The sequence below is a fragment of the Phacochoerus africanus genome, chromosome 4 (genome assembly GCF_016906955.1).
Source record: "Phacochoerus africanus isolate WHEZ1 chromosome 4, ROS_Pafr_v1, whole genome shotgun sequence".
Taxonomy (NCBI): Eukaryota; Metazoa; Chordata; class Mammalia; order Artiodactyla; family Suidae; genus Phacochoerus; species Phacochoerus africanus.
In genome coordinates this window covers 11,333,690-11,353,305 of record NC_062547.1, presented here as the reverse complement: position 1 = coordinate 11,353,305, position 19,616 = coordinate 11,333,690, and the positions used below count along the sequence as shown (strand labels likewise).

Here is a 19,616-nt window from a genome sequence, read left to right as displayed (position 1 = left end):
TTAACTTGTAAATTTCCTTTTGCAAGATTATTGGATCAAAGCATAAAGATATTGTTAGAGAATGTACTATTTATTCCAAATTGCATCCACAAAACCTCTTTTTCTGTTTATGCTCTCACTAGAAATGACTGGATTATCAGGTTTGACACCCTCACTGAAAAACTTCTAAAGATTAAATCAGATATTTATAAAATACTTCAAATTAAGTGTAAAAAGTAGTTGTGAATTTTTTTCTTTTTCTGGTTGAGAAATTTTAGTAACATAAATTTTCTTGACCTCTGTTTCTTTAGTATCTAGAACATAACAGCATGTAAGGGGAGAAAAACCTTTGATTAGTCAATGAAATAATGTCAAAAAGTAAAAGGAAGATTCGAGTCTACTGATGAAATCCTAAAACGATAACATGTAACACTTTTTGTGGATTGATTATGAATTTTGATGCAAAGGACAGACAGAATTAATGGTAATGCTGTAGAAATTTCCTGAATTATTATTATTATTATTATTATTATTTGTCTTTTTGTCATTTCTCGGGCTGCTCCCGCGGTATGGAGGTTCCCAGGCTAGGGGTTGAATCGGAGCTGTAGCTGCCGGCCTACACCAGGGCCACAGCAACGCGGGATCCGAGCCGCGTCTGTGACCTACACCTCAGCTCACGGCAACACCGGATCCATAACCCACTGAGCAAGGCCAGGGATCGAACCCGTAACCTCATGGTTCCTAGTCGGATTTGTTTACCACTGCGCCACCACGGGAACTCCCCTGAATTATTTTTGACTATAAATCATACACTTGCCTCTGTGAGAAGCCTTTCTGTCTACAGATTTCAAAGTTTAAGAAGATAGCATATTCAGCTTTGGGTGAAAAAAAATCTTATTTTTCAAAACTCTTTAATTTTAAAATAAAACTCTGCCCTATTATGTGTATGAGCACATATGCATGTAGTGAAATTTTTTTTTGTCTTTTTGCCTTTTCTAGGGCTACTCCCACGGCATATGGAGGTTCCCAGGTTGGGGGTCCAATTGGAGCTGTAGCCCCTGGCCTACACCAGAGCCACAGCAATGCAGGATCTGAGCTGTGTCTACGACCTACACCACAGCTCACGGCAACACCGGATCCTTAAACCCACTGAGCAAGGCCAGGGATCGAACCTGCAATTTCATGGTTTCTAGTGGGATTTGTTAACCACTGCGCCACGGGAACTCCGAAATTTTTATATAGATGGGAAGGAGGCAAACCAAGCTCAAAAGAATGATCATCTTTGAGTTAAAAAGGAGAAAAATGGGATGGAGGCTTAGGGCTGAGGCTCCAATTCGCTCTATGATTATTTATTTTTATGATGTGACATTGAAACAAATATGGCAAAAGCCTAGGTCTGTTGACTCTGGGCAGTATGTAAAGTATGTGCAATAATATTGTCTGTTACCTAACAAATAACCCTAAAGAGAAAATGCTGATCCAGTACAACCACCATGTTGGCAGCGAGAGACGCTTTTATTTCAACCCTAGAACTCACTCCTCCATCTCGGATCCGCTCATAACCCAGGGTTTTGCTTATCCTCAATCCAGATCCAAGCACGGATTCACTGTCCAGTTCTGCCAGAACACATAAACCCAGAAATGGCCTGTGCCTACCTTGCTGCCTATCCAAGGCTACTCAGGTTTTAAGCTGCAAGCGATGTGGGTTTTTTACTGTAGGCTTCTTCATTCCCATCTTTAGGTTAACAGAAGAGCAGTAGAGATAAGCTAGCTCTGATATTATCAGAAGATTATCAAGACTACCACGCTCAGAAATAGAGATATTCTAACAGCTTCCTGGACTCCACTGACAGTGCATATTCCACAGTATGTCTGTTTTCACTGTATTCTTTTATTTAGATTCAAACTCCTGTTGCCAAAACAATGCTTCTGTCCGCTGGTGCAGAAGAGAAAGGTGGAGACAGAGTTTTGGGAGAAGGAGAGAAAAATTAGCTTTACTGCTTTGCCAGGCAAAGGAAGCCAGAGTAGGCTAATGCCCTAGAGACTGTGCCCTCCTTTGGGAGAGATTAGAAAGTGGTTTTACAGTTTGGGAATAGAAAATGGGGCCTCAGATAATGATCAGGGCAGATGTAAGCTTTCGGTCTTCTTCGAAGTTGGTGTTTAGTGGTCCTAGGACTTGTTCTGGTGGTCCTCCTCTCTGGTTTTCATTTGTTGGGAGTTTTATTTCAGCAGAAGGACTCAAAGATATTGCTATGTTTATTCTTCGAAGAGGAACCAGGACCCTGCCCCAAGGCTCCACCATTGTTTCTTGACTATTCCCCCCTTGTCTCCCTTCCTTGATTAGCAACTGCTTGAACCTGCCCTTTGGAGCTCAGGGAAAGTCATGGAGGCTGAAGCTTATTCCCTAAAAATAAGAAACGAGGAACACAGAAAGGCTTGTGCCTAGGAGCCCCGCAGAGTCCTACTTGGTTTCACTCCCTTGAATTATAAGTATATTAATTAATTTTAGTTATGTTCTTCAGGTGCCCTTGTCAAAACAGACAACTTCATACCCTGGTATCCTCCTTGCTCCTCGCAGAGGGTGCACCTCTGAAAGTTTACAATAATGTTTCCCTTCCCTTATCTCAAACCAGACATCAGAGAGTGACAGGTACATAGCCAACATTTAACGAACCGGTTCAATGAATGGTGCTCAGCATTTCTTCTTCCAACCCTTCTGATAGGGATGGAGTCGGCACAGGTAGTTTTATAAGTCCCAGTAGAGAATCATAGATAGAGAGGGAAATCCAGGGGACATTGGGAGATTGCCGTAAGTTAATAAATTGCTCAAGAAAGCCATATGCACAAGGCAGGCTTGCTTCTTTAGTGGAGCCTTGAAAATTGCCTCAGGTCATTGCGTGGGGGATGGGATGAGGCCTGCATTCATATTCAGACCAAGGGCCAGAGTTTGAGGACCACCCTTCTGCAGATTTGAATACACACCTTACAGGATACTAAGGAGGAGCTGCTACTCCCAGAAAGGAAGAGGCAGGCCTTTCCAACACCCACTCTGCTTAGATGATAAAACTGTAGCCACCAGGTCCTTGGGGCAGAGCTTGCATCTCTCACACCGATCTTAACAAATCTATTTCTTGCCTATCACTTTGTCTTTCACTGAATTCCTTCTGAGTGGAGAAATGAAGAACCTGAACCTCAGTGAGTCCAGACACAGGGTGAGTGATTCTAATTTAAAACCTTGAGTTCAAGTCCCAATCTGTGTTTAGGCTGGGCTCGAGTCCCGGCATGTGGGTTCAAGTCCCAATCTGTGTTCTAGCTAGGTTCAGTCAATTAATACTGTCAGTTTAACTTCCATGACACAATGATTGACTTGTTATCTGTATTTTAGATTTTTTTTGGGGGGGGGGCTTTTTAGGGCCACACCCATGGCATATGGAAGTTCCCAGGCTAGGGGTCCAATCAGAGCTACGGCCGCTGGCCTAAGCCACAGCCATAGCAACAGGGGATCCGAGCCGTGTCTGTTACCTACACCACAGCTCATGGCAATGCCACATCCTTAACCCACTGAGTGAGCCCAGGGATTGAACTTGCAACCTCATGGTTCCTAGTTGGATTTGTTTCTGCTGTGCCACAATGGGAACTCCTAGAAGTTTTTTTTAAAGTGGAAGTTGAGAAGTGATTCAAGCTCACACAAGCCATGATTAGTCAAATTGAGTCTGTTCAACCACGTAACTGTTATTAGGGTTAATTGAAGCCTAAAATTGCCAAGAGCTGTTTTGTGGTAGGACCTATAAGGGTATTGACCCTTAGTCAAAACATGAACACATCAATTCATAGTGTTGCTTTATAACCATGGGTGTGAGGAATTTCTGGGAGGTTGTACCAACTTTGCAGCATTAATTATTGATAACAGTGTGACTAATGATTTGCTTCACTGTGGCTTCAGTGAGACCACAGAATGATCTGCCATTAGGGTTGGTTTTAGAATAAGAAATATGCCCACATGACTAGCCGAGTATAAGAAGCCCCAACCACGGCTATGATTTGGGGCTCCCTTGTTTCTGAGGTGTTCTGTTGGGGTTCCTTATAAAAAAACAAAACTTGCATCACAGAGAGAAAGGGAGGACAATTAAAACTCAAGCCTGGCATTCTGCTCCTCTGTGAGGCAGTCCTTCGTCTAATGTTGTTGCTCTATTGTGTCATCTCTCCAAAAGATCCAAAGTCATGAGCATTGTTCTGTTGGATCCTGGGAGTCTTCTTTAGAAACTGAATCCTGTCTAACTACCATCATTAGAGCATTTGGCATCAAAAGTGACAATTGCTTTGAAGATTCAGACTCATCTCTAACTATAAACGTTGCTGAGGATTTAATTTTTTTTTAATTATTTTTTGAATTTAATTTTTATTTTGTATTGGAGTATAGCTGATTTACACTCTTGTGTTAGTTTCAGGTGTATAGCAAAGTGATTCATATATATATATGAATATGTATATTCATTCTTTTTCAGATTCTTTCCCCATATAGGTTATTATAGTATATTGAGTTGATTTCCCTGTGCTATACAGTAGGTCCTTGTTGATTATCTACCTTCTGTACAGTAGTTTGTATATGTTAATCCCAAACTCCTAATTTATCCCTCCTCCCAAAAATTCCCCTTTGCTAACCGTAAAAGTCTGTGAGTCTGTTTCTGTTTTGTAAGTTCATATGTATCCTTTTTTTAAGATTCCGCATATAAGTGATGTCATATAATAGTTGTCTTTCTCTTTCTGACTTACTTTACTTAGTGCAATAATCTCTAGGTCCAGCCATGTTACTGCAAATGGCATTATTTCATTCTATTTATGGCCAAGTAATATTCTATTGTATGTATATGTAGGCACCATGTCTTCTTTATTCATTCCTCTGTCAATGGATATTTATGTTGCTTCCAATTCTTGGCTATTGTAAATGGTGCTACAATGCTAAGGATTTACTTATAAATACAAAGGATGGTTCTGCTAAAGGGGATATTGAGATGGTTACTGAGCCATTTTAGTTTGAAATAGCACAGGCTTTGAAATTAGTTACTGAGAATAAAACTTCCCAGTAGAATACTGAAACTTAATATTAGGATCTGGCAAAATGAATGAGTAAGGAATTGCCAAAGGGGAAAAAAAAAAAAAAGTGGCAGATCATCCAAAAATCTATTTTCACTGTTCTTGCTGAGCAAAAACAAAAGTGAGCTTTTCCCTTTCTGGCCAGCAAGTGAAGCTCCAACCAAAGGAATTCTAGGCAACCGAAACCAATAAATTGGCTACACCTGTTAAAACAGCCCCTGAGAATTTAGAATTTACCAGAAGGGATTAAGGGAGGCATGCATCATACAGTCTAAAAAATGGGCAAATGCCTGGGTGCCCGTCCTTTGCCGTATGAATGGTCAACAGTTATTGGAGGCAGAGAATTACTGCAGACGCTGGCAGTATGAGAATGGCTGTAGGAAGCCTAAAAGAGCCTTCCAAGTGGGATGCCCCTCATCTAGGTTATGGTGGATACTCTGATGAAAGAGGCATCAATCGCCCACACCAGTGTCTTATTTGGCTTTGGCCTGGTGACCACAGAAGGATGTAAAATTGTAGTCATGAGGCACTTTTTTTTCTGTAACTTTCTTTTCTAATATCGTTGTTTGGCTTTGGTATCAGAGTTATACTGGCCTCTTGGAATAAGCTGCTAGTGTTCCTTCCTTCTTTCCTTTGTGAACAAGTCTATACTGAATTGGGAAAAAAATGTGCATGAGGCTATAGATAATATTTTGAGCCATATCCTATGAGCTGTCTTCTAGATACTGAAACCCCTACACGGTAGAAGAAGTTAACTGCATTATGACCAGATAGTAGCCATGACATAAACTGCCACAGTTCCAAGACCTGGTCTCAAGGAAATGGGAACAAACCAACCCTGGAACTGAAGATGAGCTGTACGTCAAACAATCAAGATGATGCCGGTCAGACTGAAACTAACAACACTCATCACTTGAACCCAGCCAGAATCCAGACTGGGACTTAAATCTACGTTTTTAAAATTAGAATCACTCACCAGGTGTCTGGACTTACTGAGGTTCAGGTTCTTTGTGCCTCAGCACAGAAAGAATCCAGAGAGACAAAGTGATAGGCAAGAACTAGATTTATTAAGAAAGATGTTTGTGAGAGATGCAAGCTGGCAGGGAAGGAGGCTCTGCCCTAAGGATTAGGTGGGCCACATTTTATAATCCAAGGAAAATGGGGGTGGGAAAAGAACACCTCCTCCTCTTTCCTGGATTTCGTAGTTCCTCCAAGAGTGTTTGACCCTGAAATGTCAAATTAGGACTGTCATGGTGCTTATTCAACTCAGCAGAAGGGTGGTCCTTAAACTCCTGCCCTTGTTCTAAACATGCATGCAGTCCTCACCGCTTCTCCCGCCCAATCACCTAAGGCATATCTGGTGCCTACAGCAGTCAAGCAAGCAAGCCTGCCTCCTGATGGCCCTTCCAAGTGATCACCAACCCACAGTCCTCTCCCAAAGCTCCCCAGGCCCCCCTCTCCATCCATGGACCCCACTGGGACCTCCCCCCACAACCACCTGTTCAACCATCCTCCTTCCCCCCATCAAGACCACCGAATGACCAACTTCAAGATGACTGTCAGAGATGACTGTGCTGTTTCTGCATGTCACCCCCTCCCCCAACCCCCTCCCCCAGCTCCTGCCCACTGATTTTCAGCAGTGGGGAATCAGCGTTTGGATGTGAGTCCATGCCCCTACACACGCCATTGCCGACCACTAAAATCAAGTAAAATTTCCTTTCCTTTCCTTTCTTTATTGGCTTTTGCGTGTCAAGCAGCCAGACCCCACCTTCAGTAACAATAGCAGAAAAAAAAATTAACCGATCCTCTCTTAATAGCAGTATTTCACCTAGCTGTTGTTTGCTTGTTTTGTTGGAATAGTCGGTGAAGGGGGAAGGATGTAAGTTCAACCAGAGGTTTTTATCTATCATTGTTTAGTTACTCTCTGTTTAAAATAGAGTAACTAAATAATAGTTATTATAAATAATAGTTTATTTAAAATAATAGTTTATTTAAATAGTTTATTTAAAATAATAGTTTATTTAAATAATTGTGGTAAGGTGATTTATAAGAAGAAATATATATTTGGCCTTCCTCACAGTTTCTGGCACAGAAGTCCTAGTAACTCTGGAATTTCTTAAGTGACAGAGCAGTAATGATGTCTTTTGTTATGTTAAAGAGATGACGGAGAAGCTCTGAGTTGCCCAAGGATGGGGGCTGGTTGCCCGGGAAACCATCCTTGATTAGAGGTTTGGAACTTTCAGTCCTGCACCTGGACTTCCTGGGAGAGGAGAAGGGCTGGAAATTGAGTTCAGTTGATAGGGATGGAGTAGGCACAGGTAGTTGTAGAAGTCCTAATAAGAGACCACAGATAGAGAGGGAAACCTGGGGGACTTTGGGAGATCAGTGTAAGTTAATAACTGCTCAAGAAAGCCATCAGAACAAGGCAGGCTTGCTTGACTAGTAGAGGCACCAGCTATGCCTCAGGTCATTGGGTGGTGGATGGGGTGAGGCCTGCATTCAGGTTCAGACCTAGAGCAGGAGTTTGAGGACCACCCTTCTGCTGATTTGAATACCAGATACCAAGAAGGAGCTATTACTCCCAGAAAGGAAGAGGTGGTCTTTTCCCATCCCCAATCTCCTTGGATGATAAACATGTAGCACACCTAATCTTGGGGCAGAGCCTCCTTACCTGCAAGCTTGCATCTCTCACAAGCATCCTATCTTAATAAATCTATTTCTTTCCTATCATTTTGTCTCTTCCTGAATTCCTCCTGCACGGATGCATAAGGAACCTGAGGCTCAGTAAGTCCAGACACCCGGTGAATGATTCTAATTTAAAACTGTGGGTTCTAGTTCCAATCTGGGTTCTGGCTAGGTTCAGGCCATTAGTGCTATCAGTTTCATAAGCACCAAAGGCCAACGATTTAATTAATCAGACCTATATGATAAAGCCTCCCAAAGGACAGGATTGGAGTGCTTCTTGGTTGGTGAACATGTGAAAATTTAGGAAGAGTGGTGTGGCATATGCACCTTTTCATAGTTTTGCGTCTTTTCCATCTGCCTGTTCCTGAGTTATAATAGACATGTAATCCTTTTATGATAGACGTGTAATCTAAAAAGTTGTTTTCCTGCATTCTGTGAATTGCTCTAGCAATTAATGGAACCTGAGGAGGGGGTCTTGGGAACCCCTGATCTATGACAAGTAAGGCAACTCCTGCCTGCAATTAAGGGGTATAAGAAAAAGTTGTCTCCTTTACTCAACTACGATTCACTGAATCACCTTTCAGCCTGCTTTTCTGGGAAATGTCTCTTTGGCCAGTCTAGTCAATGGTGGTTTACGGTTCTAAGTGCTTTTGCTGAAGCCAATACCAGGATAAATCAAAAGACCCCCAATGAACACATATCTTCATGATGATAAGAAAACATTTTCTTTTTTAATACTCACTAAATAAAAGCCTACATTTCAAGCAGCTCAAACTTTGTTTTCTTGGGCTGGATTTCTTGGTTGGTTTTCATATATCATCATCAAACCAAATTTCTGATGACTATTTCCCTCTAAGAAGCCAATAGTTCTTCATAATCAGGGTCATGAAGTGCCTTTGGAGACATGCTGGATTTATTCTTGTGATTCTGAGGCAGGAAGAGCACACCCTAGAAAGAAAAAAGTATATTAGTCCTTCAGATCTCATTTTATATCTATCTATATCTATATATCTATATAGATATATACATATATCTGTCTATATCCATACATCTATAGATATATGTAGATATATAGAGAATTATTATTTTATTATTTTTAATTTATTTTAATTTATTTTTAATTTATTTTTTTCCATGTACACTCACAGTACATGGAAGTTCCCAGGCTAGGGGTTGAATCAGAGCTGCAGCTGCTGGCCTACACCACAGCCATAGCAACACCAGATCCAAGCTGTGTCTGTGACCTACACTGAAGTTTGTGGCAACACCAGATCCTTAACCCACTGAGCAAGGCCAGGGATTGAACCTGCATCTTCATGGATACTAGCTGGGTTCATTTCCACTGGGCCACAATGGGAACTCCCGAGAATTATAATAAATTATATATATATATTTCCTCCAAACTTAAATACATAAAACTCTTAGATATGCAAGATGAGTATAATATGTCATTATGTGCTTTAATAATTGCTGTTCATCAGCCTTGTATTCATTCTTCTATCTATAATAAAGTTTTGGATAAATCAAATCTTTTAAACTCAGTTAAACGAAGCCATGAGTTCATGGTGGCAGTAGGGTGGTGTCCCATGGAACTCTATTCAAGACTTTAAAAAGTATCTTTTAAGTAACAAAATAATCTTAAGGTCACAAGAAGGGAAAATCGGAGCATAGGACACTTATTGAATCCAGTCACATTGGTAAATGCCCCTTACCTAGTCAAGACTGTGAAAGAAACTAGTAGCTGCAGCAGAAAGTTAGCCGCCTGGAAAAGAGGCTGACCTGGGCACTAAATCTCATAGCATAACAACTGCGCAAGTCATGTAACCTCCCAGGTTTCTGCCTTTACAACATGGCAAGATTGAACCAATCAATTTCTCCGATTCCACTATCATCCCATCAGCTGGTCCTCAGCTGGTCAGCTACCCCCTTGCCATGTGCTTCCCTCGTCTCACTGTCTTCCATCACCATGAAACCACCTGCTTTGTGCCTCTCATGACCAACCATTGATGGTCCCTCCTGCCCCTGCCACTCTTGCTGACATAGCTCCATACTGCCCAGAAGTGAAGATACACAAGCAAGACACAGAGACTAGCCATCACACTCACCCCAGGGAAATCAGAGTAAGACTGTTTCCACCAAACCACAGCAGAGAGCACAGCTAGAAAGAACTCCAGCACTGTACAAATCAGCATCATAGACATAGTTCCCTGAAATGCAAAAAATACAAAATGGGTAGTAATTGGTCGATGAAAAGCTTCAGGCCTTGTTGGGAGGTAACTAGCCTCACCTTTGCTGCTTAGTAGTTGTTTGTACCTGAACGACTCTCTATGTCTCTGGCTTCTGTTTCCTCATTTATCAAATGTACATAATGATACTTCCTTCTCGGAGGTTCGTGAGACTCAGTGAGGTTTTGACTGTGCAAGCACTTTATAAATTTCAGTATTAACACCCTTCTATATACATGAACTCTTTTGCCTTTCCTGATGGAAGTAAGAGTTAGAACAATCAAGCTGGTAAGTTTCCATAGTTGCTAACAACCCAAACCAACCCCAAAAAGATACCACATCAAGAGAGTAAGTTCTACCATTTCTTTCCACAGAAGAGGCACATGAACAAGTTACTGTCCTCATGCATAACCTCTATTTTTCATGTAAAACTGGCCACTTGGTGGGGTAGGAGAGAAAATGTGATTGCACAAAGTTCTAGCTTATTTACAAACAGTTAAAGAGGAAATAAAACATTTACATTTCTTAGAAATTGCCCCAGCAATCACACTCAATATAATTCCTTCTATTTACAACATAAAATTATTACATCATGAATTTGTACTTTATCCATTACACAGACTTTTTCCCTAGATGGCATTGGCTCTGCTGAATGTTGGTTTATACTAATTACTCCTGATCTCATTTGCATATAATTTGCCTATCTCTTTCCTCATCATAATATCATTGACCTGGAAAGATCACCGGGGGTCAGCTCCAAGTAAGAAGCGGTTTGCAAGCCTAAGCTCAGTCAGCTCTGCTATTATCTGGCTGAACAGCAACTATGTTCTTAACTCACTTTTATGAGTTGCAAGACACTCAATATTTTGCAGCTTCTTAATTCTTATGTTGCTTTTTTCCCCCTCAATACATTGCTGACTATCCACAAGCTCCCTGATGTTCCAGTGTAAGACTATGATTTCTGTTAAGCAAACTTCATTGTTTTCCTTTTTCCAATAATGATGATCATTATCAGTTAACATTCTCCATCTTCCTATGTTACTATTTAATAAACCCCACCTCTGAAGTTATAACAGAAACAACAAGGATGTTGCCTTCTCATCTGATCAATACTACATATCGCTGTGGTCACCGGAAGAAGAAACACTGACCTTTAAACCCCATCTTTCCTACTCGTTTTGCAGCGCTGGGCCTGATGCATGATCATACCAAGTATACCCCACAACACGTACATGCCTGTCTCCTTCTTGGCATTTCCTGATCACTTGGCCACTATTTTGCCACTATCTTTGCTTTTCTTAATTCACTACTCCATGTACCAAGATTTATGGCTTCTTGGAGTTCCCGCTGTGGCACAGCAGAAACGAATCTTACTAGTAACCATGAGGTTGTGGGTTCGATCTCTGGCCTCACTCAGTGGGTTAAGGATCTGGTGTTGCTTCGAGCTGTGGTGTAGGTCACAGATATGGCTTGGATCAAGCATTGCTGTGGCTGTGGCTGTGGCCAGCAGCTACAGCTCCCATTCGACCACTAGCCTGGAAACCTCCATATGCCACAAGTGCTGCCCTAAAAAGCAAAAAAAAAAAAAAAAATTATGGCTTGAAGAACTCAAATTTTATGCCTTTCACAATAGAATCAGTTTGAGTAATAAACTCTTAATCCACAATGTTTTAGTTTTTCATTATTAACCTTGTTTGACATTTACTCTTCTATTCCACCCACAGCCTCGCCTCTTTCTCTCAGTCATATAGTTCCCTTTGTTTTCCATAGCCCGAGCCTTCCTTCCCTTAGATGCCCAATTTAAAAAAAATAAAATAAGGAGTTTTCAAAGGGAGCAATAACAAGAAGTCAAAGGTTTCAGAAACCTTACATTGGAACCCCCACCCCATCTAAAAATACTTACAGCCAGAATAGATTTGGCCGTGGAGCAGTCTTGTTGAAACGGTTCATAGAAAGGAAAATAAGCATGAGGTGATCTTTCTTCATTTAATTTACATGTCTGAAAGGCAGGACCCAAAGCAGCCAGTCTGACAGAGAGGAAAATGAATCCCGATAGAGCAGATAGAGAACTCAGAACGTTTGCAGCCAGGCTGCTCTGAGCCTGCAAGAGAAATGTGGGGAAAGGATCACTCTTCATGAGCAACAAATCAACACATGTCTTTTAACCTCTTTGCCTGTGCCTTGCAAAGATTTAGTTTGTTTTATCTGTGCCCTTCAGGAGCTCTAAACCTCTATGCCACTTCAGTGCCTAGCAACATCTCTGAACCTAGCAGGTGAATCTTAGCAAAGGAGTAAATGAAATGTTTTGGGCCAGGCAGGACTTCCGCAGGGTAATAGAGAATACCGCTTTCCCAAATTTTGTCCTGATAGCTGGGCTCCACGGCACTATGACTGCAAAATCCCCAAGACAGCGTGACCACGGGCAGATGTGGCATCTCACTCCCCCAAATCACTCAGAAACCCCTTGCGGAGGCACTGGCCACACAGAAGAGGCAGATGAACAAGTTACTGTCCTCACGCATAACCTCTATTAAAATACAGACGGGAATTCCTGGTGTGGCTCAGTGGTAATGAAGCCAACTTGTATCCATGAGGCCATGGGTTAGATCCCTGGCCTTGCTCAGTGGGTTAAAGGATCCAGCTTTGCTGTGAGCTGCAGTGCAGGTTGCAGATGCGGCTTGGATCCCACGTTGCTGTGGCTGTGGTGTAGGCCAGTGGCTACAGCTCTGATTCGACCCCTGGCCTGGGAACTTCCATAGGCCATGGTGCAGTTCGGCCCTCAAAAGAAAAAATAAAATACAAACAGACAGACAGAGAGACACACACCCAGGGGTGAGTGTAGGGACAGAGTTGCAGTCTCTGGTGGGTCCTGGGGCCTGGGAAGACTCTGCTTGGCCATGTCCAGGGCCACATATAGACGGCTATGGGCAGAGATCTAGACTCAGCTCAAGGATGGTGTGATACGTGAGTGGCGGGGTGAGGTAGAAGAAGGAGGCTTGGAGGAAACAGATCACAGCAGTAGCTTTGCCTGTGATCCTTTCAATTTTTCTCAAATGCTCAGTTTCTCAGTTTCACCTTCTGGTCTGGGTTTCATGTCCACCTTTATAAAGTGAGGGATGTGGATAAACTGATCCTAGAAATGTCTGCCCTCTATTCCAACTTGCAGAAGGTGGAAGTGAATTAGCATCATTCTGGAAGGTGTACTTATAGGTAGGTGTGGTCCAGGGCACACCCCAAAGCGATACATTAAAATATTATCAGATCCCATTTAGGGGGCTCTTTTATGGACTCAGCAGTGGGAGCTTTGGGACACAATAGAAAACAGACAGGGCATTTTTCTCCTCCAGAGCCCAGTTCCTCAAAATAATGACTAAAACACACGCTTCTGGGCTCCAGAGAGTCAGCAAAAGTCATGATGCCTAGAGTGGATACTTCTTAGAATAATTTAGATGTGTTTTGAGACAGCATTTGACTTCAGCCTCATGAACTTTCTCCAACCGGCTTTTCACAAATGATTTCTTCCTTGCTTAATTGCTTTCTTTTACTTTTTCTTTTTTGCCTTTTTTTAAATTACCCAAATGAATCCATCACATCTGTAGTTGTCTTTTCTTTTTCTTTTTCTTTTTTTACTTTTTTTTTTTTACTTTTAATTTTTCTTTTACTAATGGTTCCTTTCTAGTTATATTGCACCTTTCTTTTGTAATAGGAACTCCCCCTAACACCTCTTCTCTTTGTAAGAAGTCTTCGTTCCAGAGAAAAGGTCAAGGAAGGATTACCCCCAGAAGACCACCAGAAACCATCACTGGACCACCTGATGCTGGCCTTGATGACGCTGAAATGATCAATGGAGGGAGAGAAATGTAGACACTAATCAATAACCCCATCTTTCGAGCTAAACCTATAAAACTCCTTGTGATCCCCTTCCAAGGAAGGACACAGTTTGGAGGGTGTTAGCCTGCTGTGGCCCTCTCCCCCTGGCAAAGCAATAAAGCTGTTCTTTCCGCTTCACCCCAAACTCTGTCTCTGAGACTTAATTGGTGCTGGTTTATGGAGGGCCAATTGTTAGCTACATTACCACCAAAAGGGCATTATGAGGAAGCAGACTATCTAAAAAGTAGACTTCTGGGCACTGGTCTAGGGTAGAATATAATACCTGAATACAGACTGGGACTTAGGGAACAGTGTTTGAAGGGATGTGCACCGGACAGACACAGAAAGCGTCTGGGCTTCTAACTGCCAAATACCTTCTCTGAAATTTAGTTTCCAGCTCTGCACAGGGGAGAGCTTGACCCTTGATGTGTTCTCCCAAAGCTTCATTTTGATCCATCTAATTGAGGAGTGTGGTTCTCTTACTTACCAACAGCTTAGTTGATTTCTTCTCTGTGATGATCGAGAGTGATCCAGAAAGGATGAACTACTCAGAAAGAAAAGGAAACAGCTAAGCTTCTGTGTATAGATGAATCTACATAGTTATTATTACACTGTTTATGGAAAATTCCCATGGGAAGAGCCCTGGGGAACCAATGAACAACCAAATTACATACACGGATGTATCCCTTCTGCCTCTAGAGTATTCAGGAAAGCATGAGAAAAGGCAGATATGAGCAGTGATACATCCCAGTAAACACAATGAGGGCCTTAAAACGCCAGGAAAGGAGGGACTTTTTAAAGGAGAGAAGAACGTTTTGGAGATGTTATTTAGAGAGGAACATGAAGGCAATGGTTTGGGGGGAAGAATGGGGTAAGTTAACAGATAGGGGAGGACAGAGACAGACATTGTAAGTTGGTTGCTCTCAAGTCTTAGGCAGAAAGGTGATTAAGAACAAAGAAAGGATGAGGCTGGATGGCAGAAAACCCTTAAGGCTGTGATCAGAAAATCACTCTCTAGAGTATTCAAGAGCTAATATATTTGTAACAATTAAGTCACAGAAAATCCTTTGACAACGAAAAACATGGGACACAATTTTTCTTATAGTTTCAGTGGTTTCTTATAGTTTCCATTTATATCTGCCTAAATAAATTCTGGGTCTTAAAAATTGGACAAGTTGACTTTCCAAATGTGCACTGTGCTTAGTGTCCCATTTCCAAAAAGGAGAATATGGAATGAAAAGGGAGGAAAGTAACTTTGCAGTGGAGAAACCTAGCAAACACTACCTCCTCCACTTGATCAAGCTCAACTTCACCTGTGGGTGGGGGGGGGGAAATCAGAGGAACCAAAGTTTAGGAATAATCTATAAAAATCCTGGAAAGTACTACCCAAAACCATCACTATCATCAAGGACATGAAGAGTCCGGGAAAGTCTAGTGGCATCGAAGGAGAGCTAATGACTAAATGTGATAGAGTGTCTCTGATGGCATCTTGGAACAAGACCTTTGAAATCCAAATAACCTGTTGACTTTAGTTGGTAAATGAAGGAAAATGCACCAAAGAAGTGGGGTGGGGGGGCTTTCTGGATGCATCCGACAGAGGAACAAGTGCAGGAAAGGCAAATGATTGCCACTAAGCCGTGGGAGGCTGATAGAAGAATGATGAAAGAGAAGCTTGTGAGAAAGACTCATTCACATCAACCTAGAAGAAAGCTGCTCTTGACACCATGGAATTGGAGCTATTTCAGAAGAATTAGCTGAAGACATCTGTTTAGTGTGTCCTGGGTGCCACTCAATATAGCAAAAAGCATTTTCAAAGGCTCTTTCTTTCAGGATTCCCACAAGCTTGTGTGGGTTTCCCTGTAGGCATCTGGCATCTTTCACTGGTGCTCATTTTACTGTAGAGAAACCTCCTTCCCAATTCTAGCCTACCCTGTGGATTTTGGCCTAAACCGAGAGGGAAGCCACATGGCTCATCACAGCTCAAGATAATGAAGTGAAAAGTAAGGTGATCTTCAAAAGAAATTACACCTGAGCCAGTTAAGAAATGGATTTAAAATCAGGCCACTTCTGCCCTCTCTCCCCATTCGATTCTTCCCCAGGCTACACACAGAGGAGAACACGTTCTACCGCTGACTCCTGGCTCTCACCTCCACCCCATCTCGGCCTCCTGAGGATCTCTACTCACGGAAAAGGCTCCTACGAATGGGTAAGCAGCATTCACCAGGATGGAAAATATGTGGGTGAAATACGGAGAGAAGGAAGCAGAGGCCAACATGATTCCCAGACTCAATATCATCACGCCACACATGATCTGGATAGTCTGTTAGAATAAGAAGGGAGATGGAGAATTCAAGTCAGCATTTGGGAACCATTTGTTGTGCCTCCCCCACAGTGCTCCTCCAGTATCCAGGCAAGGGTACAGACATTGTAAAAGCTGTGGTGGAAGAACTATGAGAGGATATTTTGGAGGAGATGCTGTTGTGCCACAGAAAACTACTGTCTTGGACCACCTGGCTAGGACTTCAGGCATTTTTGCCTTGCTAGTCCTGGTTGCTCACCACCCTTGCTCCCAGCTCATGACAAGTATGAGACTCTGTCTTGCCCAACTCCCTGATTTCATCACCACTAATTCTCCTTCTCCCGCTTAAGGGGATGGGGAGGGGGCACCTGAAAGCCCTCACCCTCTCCTGAGTGCCAGCAGTCTGGAAGCCCCTTATTGCCCATCTCCCAGACCCCACTGGACACAGCAAAGAGCCTGGCCTTCTGGCCATCTCCTTGACCCCTTAATTCCATATCTCTACAGCTGAGAATCTTGAAGCTCTATGTTCAGGGGTAAAGTCTTCCTCCTTGACATCTACAGCTCTTCAACCAAGCCGTTTTTTCAACCTTATGTCACTTGAGCCCCCCAGTCACTCACATGATTGTACATCTGGGGCAAAGAAATCAGTCCTGCCAGGGTCTGAAAACTGGTCAGATGGAGTGCCTCACCTCGGATCATATATTCTAGACAGCAGAGGTCTGTGCTTTCCTTCCAGTGCTAGATAGAGTCTTTCCTCCCCTCCTCTCTTCATTTCATAGAATTTCTTTAATAAATCATGCAGGAGAGGAAAGAAAAAAAGAGAAGGTAAACATTACCTCTGTCCCCAAAAGGGAAGGAAAAAAAGAGGGGAAGGAGGTTTAAGTTTCTTGTAATTTGCATGGAAGGAAAAATTCCCTTCCAAAAAAAAAAAAAATCAGTCGGATTATTAAATATGCAGTTGGTACACACAGAAAAATGTACATAAAATATGTAATTATGCACCATCGCTTTTGCTTAAAAAAAGATGTACAGCTTTTTGTATACCTATTATACCTCACTAAAAGTGGTCTTTTAAAAAAGAAAATGTAGAGAGGCACCGTATTGAACAAAGACAAAAATGAAAGCCCAAACCCAATTCCTCATATTCAGAAAGGGGAGAAATATTTTAAATACCATCTTGCGTGGAAAAGGTCTGGGGAAGGTTCACATGGCTCTCTGAGTGGTCTCCATCAGATTGGAGTCCCTCTGGCAAAACTTAAGTCTCCACACTCACACTGGACCTCTAGTCCCAAGACATATGTAATTTTTTCCCCCGTGCCCCTCAATCCCACTCCAACACGTTCTGAACTGGTCTTACTGCAAGAACTTTGACCTCTGCCTTTAGACATTGCTTCACACTGTCTTGCTTCTGGTTGGTGGGTTTAGATTTCTCTGTTTCGAGGAAGTTGATACCACTTGGTGTGAGAACTATAATGTTCTCCTTGGTTGTGGGTTGTGAGATCATCGTGGCGATTTCTGTGCTGGAAGAAAAAATAATTTCACCTCTTAAAATGTGCAGAGCTCCTGGCTCCCCAAACTGTAAGCCAGTGTCTGCCCATGAGTCTAGACCTGACCTGTCCTCTAGTGGAGAACACTGGTCTTACAGAGCTGAGAAATCCGTGAAACCTGGGTTTCATGAATATTTTTCCCTGTCGTTTGGCCCCGTGGACTCATCAAAGATAATGAACACATCCTGGGGAGGTAGCTGAATGAATCTGGAAAGGTCTCAACGTTCAGAGACCAATGGTCACATAAAACTTGCATATGTAGGAGTTCCCATCGTGCCTCAGCAGAAATGAATCTGACTAGTATCCATGAGGACACAGGTTCGATCCCTGGCCTCACTCAGTGGGTTAAGGATCCGGCGTTACCGTGAACTGTGGTGTAGGTCCCACATGATGCTTGGATCTGCTATTGCTGTGGCTGTGGTGTAGGCCAGTTTTTACAGCTCCAATTCGACCCCTAGACTGGGCACCTCCATAGGCCATGCGTGTGGCCCTAAAAAGACACACACACACACACACACACACACAAACTTGCATATGTAGAAATATCTTTTTTCTAGTCCACTTACACCTGGAGCCCTTCACTGCACTGTTCTCAGCCTGTGGACTTCTCAGTTTTCACACGGCCTGAGAACCTCTGAAGAGGTAAGAACCAGATCACGTGACTTTAGGTAAGGGGCTCAACGTGATCGTGCAGTTAGAAGACAGCACAAACAGTGAAGACCAGAAACTGCTTCCTTTGGTTCATTCTATTCCCAAAACACTCAAGGAGATTCAAGTCCATATCCCCTCCCACGGAATCGCTGCAGGGACTGGTACGTTGAAAGGGCCTCTCAGCATTGCCTACCTTTGCCTATGGTCCCGGTGGGCTGCCTCCAGCTGAGCGGTTAGAAACTCCCACGGGATTTTAACTCTGGGGTCTCACGCAGTCCTGGCAGAATTTTCTACCCGTCTTCATCTTCTGAAAGTCACTGGCCCTTACTTAGTTCAGTGTTTACAGCTAAGAGGATGTGATACTTCGAGTTTGTTGATAATTTGTGAAAACTGCTTATGCTTCCTCTTTTTTTTTTTTTTTCTTTTCCCCCTAAATGCCTAGCTCTTCAGAAAAATCTCCAACTACTGACTTGGAGAATAAGGGAGTCACAGAGATCTATGTGTAAACTGCCTCCCCTGCCTCCAGTACTTACTAGCTTCATGTTATCGACAAGCCTGTGATCTTCCCTGAGCCTCAGTTTTCCAGTCTGTTGAATAGAGGAACAGTAGCAACACTAGAGTTTTTGTTTGTTTGTTTTATAAAGACTAGAGAAGATGTTTATAGAGGGCCTCTTCGGTTTCCAAGGCCTATTCTGCATTGGATAATAAGTAACTAATAATAGTAACATTGAAAATTGGGTCTAGTTCCTCGCTGCTCTAAAGCCAGTAAGGGAGACAAGGTTGCTGGAAAGGAAAGTTTGCTTTCTTTCAGAAGCCAACAACTAGGGGTGAGGTGGGGAGCAGACCTCTGCCCAAAAGTCGACCCCCCCCCTACACTGATTTTTATAGGCAGAAGTCCTTGACTTTGCTTAATGACTAAACTATTTGTATTTGGTCTCATTTGACTATTTTCTTTGCTCCTGTATTTTCTCATTTCTCTGATTAAACTTACTCTTTGACCAAAGTTTGTCTACAGATAAAGGCAGGTGGAGGGCATTGAGGGGAAGGACCATAGGGCCCTGCTCCATTTCCATGGTATGAACATATGAAATATATATTTGAACATACATGAATAATATATATGAACATACATTATATATGACATATTTTATACCTATGTTATATATATTTAAATGTGTATACATATGTACATATTACATACATATAAATCACATATATAAGTAATATGTAATTTAGGTCACTTGGGGACCTTAGTATGGACACAGC

General features: G+C 42.4%; 1 protein-coding gene across 5 annotated transcripts; it reads right to left on the bottom strand.

The window, feature by feature from the left end:
- Positions 1 to 8,464: 8,464 nt before the first annotated feature.
- LOC125125122 (membrane-spanning 4-domains subfamily A member 6A-like) lies at positions 8,465 to 18,717 on the bottom strand. 5 transcript variants are annotated; one of them, XM_047775636.1, is made up of 7 exons: positions 18,544 to 18,715; positions 17,510 to 17,672; positions 16,039 to 16,173; positions 14,341 to 14,397; positions 11,887 to 12,084; positions 9,864 to 9,965; positions 8,465 to 8,706 (listed from the first exon to the last, which is right to left on the bottom strand). In XM_047775636.1, exons 2-7 carry the CDS (start codon positions 17,654 to 17,656, stop codon positions 8,611 to 8,613), a joined length of 735 nt encoding a protein of 244 aa, XP_047631592.1. In that variant the 5' UTR covers positions 17,657 to 17,672; positions 18,544 to 18,715; the 3' UTR covers positions 8,465 to 8,610. The 5 variants fall into 5 exon arrangements, with proteins under 5 accessions (XP_047631592.1, XP_047631594.1, XP_047631597.1 ...); XM_047775638.1 differs by having other exon boundaries at positions 17,510 to 17,667; XM_047775641.1 differs by lacking the exon at positions 11,887 to 12,084.
- Positions 18,718 to 19,616: the final 899 nt, after the last annotated feature.